Below are 2,068 nucleotides of genomic sequence, written 5' to 3'. Positions count from 1 at the left end.
TATGTCTGGCAATTGCGCTACTAACGTCAGCGTTTTCATCATCTCCAATTAACTTAATCGGCGATTAAGTATTAGCCGTGATTGGTCTAGTCTGCTAAACGATTTGTGCGACTGGCAATTCCAATGGAATAATCGGCCGATTAAATTAATCGGAGATAGTGAAAACAGGCATAAATGCGCGGTCGACTTGACGTCGATCGCAGCGACATCCCGCGGCGTAGTAGTGTAGCATCGTTTTGCGACGGGGATCTGTCGCTCCCGTTCATTCTTACGAGCACCACGTTTTTCCCGTAAAAATGAATGTGATCGCAAAATCGTCGACTCTCGCACCGTTTCTGCGGGCCACGGCAACGGTCGTCTCGAACGGCGGGGTGCCTGTGACTGCGACCGGTAAAACACACAAGCCGAAGGTTACGATTCCGCCTACTGTGAAACGAACCCTCGGACAGACTCTCTATCAAGATCTTCTAAGCGGACCTACATGCATAAACTCAGGAGTCGCAGGTGCGCATAAAAACACTGTCCGCGCGCGAGAAGATTCACGAAATTACGTTCCTTTTGTTTAATCGAGAGTACTTGCAATTTGCGATTATATAATCGATATGCGCGCAATCGCGCATTACTTTGCAGGTCGCTGCGCTATCCGTTGAGCTTGTGACCATATAACACAGTTTCAAAATAATATTGACAATGCACAGTACATGTCATGTAACACAAATCCGGTACACGTTTCTGCGTAGAAGATCCTGATGACAAATGTTTTGTTTATTTTAAAAACAATGGCAATGATGCGCATGTTATATGTGGTTGCAGTCAGCACACAGGTGCATCAGAGACGTTTGGCGCATACGGACGTGCAATGGCCAGATTTCACCGACTATCGCAAAGACGAGACCAAGGATCCGAAAACAAGATCGAGTGACAGCGCGGAACAACGAAAGACCACGTCCTATCTTGTGTCCGCTGGTAAATCTTTAGAGAATATTTGACACGCACAATCAACTCGAGCGCGGTAACAATCTGATCCTTCAAATTTTTTATTTATTCAGGTGCCGGTGTGGCGGGCGTCTATGCCGCGAAGACGGTAGTAACAGACCTTGTTGGCATGCTGAGTGCAACCGCTGATGTACTCGCTATGGCGAAAATCGAGGTGAAACTTGACTCTATTCCCGAGGGCAAGAGCGCTGTCTTCAAGTGGCGCGGAAAGCCTCTGTTTGTAAGACACAGGTAATTTTTTACAATCATCTGTCGTCGGAGACTTGATGTGCCGTTCTCTGCGTGCGAGTTTAAATAATTTCGTAAAAAACATTTTCAGAGATCAAGCGGAAATCGCGAGGGAGACCCAGGTGGACGTCGCGAGTCTTCGCGATCCACAGGAGGACAGCGTTCGAACGAAAGACCCCAAGTGGCTGGTAGTTCTGGGCGTCTGCACGCACTTGGGATGCGTACCTATCGCGAATGCGGGTGATTTCGGCGGTTACTACTGTCCGTGCCACGGTTCCCATTACGATGCCAGTGGTCGAATTAGGAAAGGGCCTGCTCCTCTGAACCTCGAGGTTCCACCTTACGAGTTCGTCGAGGACGGCAAAGTGCTTATTGTTGGTTAATGATTATTTCCAATAATTGTAGTGTGAAATAATAAAAATAATTTATGATAGAATATTTTCCGGTTCGAAACACACAAAAAGAAAAAAGAACTTATTGTCGCGCGCGACAATGCGGAAAAGATTGGAAAAGAATGTTTTGTATGTTACTTTGTGATGATATATAAGCGCCGTGATCTTTAAGCCTTCTCTTTGTGAATTGTCGGTTTAAACTCGCTGTATCGAAAACTTTAGAATAAATGTTAAGTGAAACCATTTGTAGGAAATTTGGTTTAAAAAAAAAAAATTTATCACCGCAGCGGAACACAAAAGAAGCAATATTTGAATGAAATATACGCACTTTTTACGAAAGAAACGATAATTACGACGATTTCGCGTAACTTTATATGTGAGTTACGATATTTCAGAAAGAAGGGCGCGATGTTTGTTCAATCCGTCACTGTGCAAGTGCGTCGTATTACCGG

The 2,068-nt window shown here is 45.1% G+C and overlaps 1 protein-coding gene across 2 annotated transcripts; it reads left to right on the top strand.

Moving 5' to 3' along the window:
• The first annotated feature begins 205 nt into the window (after positions 1 to 205).
• LOC109856663 (cytochrome b-c1 complex subunit Rieske, mitochondrial) lies at positions 206 to 1,859 on the top strand. 2 transcript variants are annotated; one of them, XM_020432191.1, is made up of 4 exons: positions 206 to 390; positions 814 to 966; positions 1,050 to 1,227; positions 1,316 to 1,859. In XM_020432191.1, exons 1-4 carry the CDS (start codon positions 297 to 299, stop codon positions 1,605 to 1,607), a joined length of 717 nt encoding a protein of 238 aa, XP_020287780.1. In that variant the 5' UTR covers positions 206 to 296; the 3' UTR covers positions 1,608 to 1,859. The 2 variants fall into 2 exon arrangements, with proteins under 2 accessions (XP_020287780.1, XP_020287779.1); XM_020432190.1 differs by having other exon boundaries at positions 209 to 504.
• Positions 1,860 to 2,068: the final 209 nt, after the last annotated feature.

Source organism: Pseudomyrmex gracilis, unplaced genomic scaffold (assembly GCF_002006095.1).
Source record: "Pseudomyrmex gracilis isolate BER0280 unplaced genomic scaffold, ASM200609v1 scaffold_130, whole genome shotgun sequence".
Classification (NCBI taxonomy): domain Eukaryota; kingdom Metazoa; phylum Arthropoda; class Insecta; order Hymenoptera; family Formicidae; genus Pseudomyrmex; species Pseudomyrmex gracilis.
This window is presented reverse-complemented; position numbering and strand designations above follow the sequence as displayed.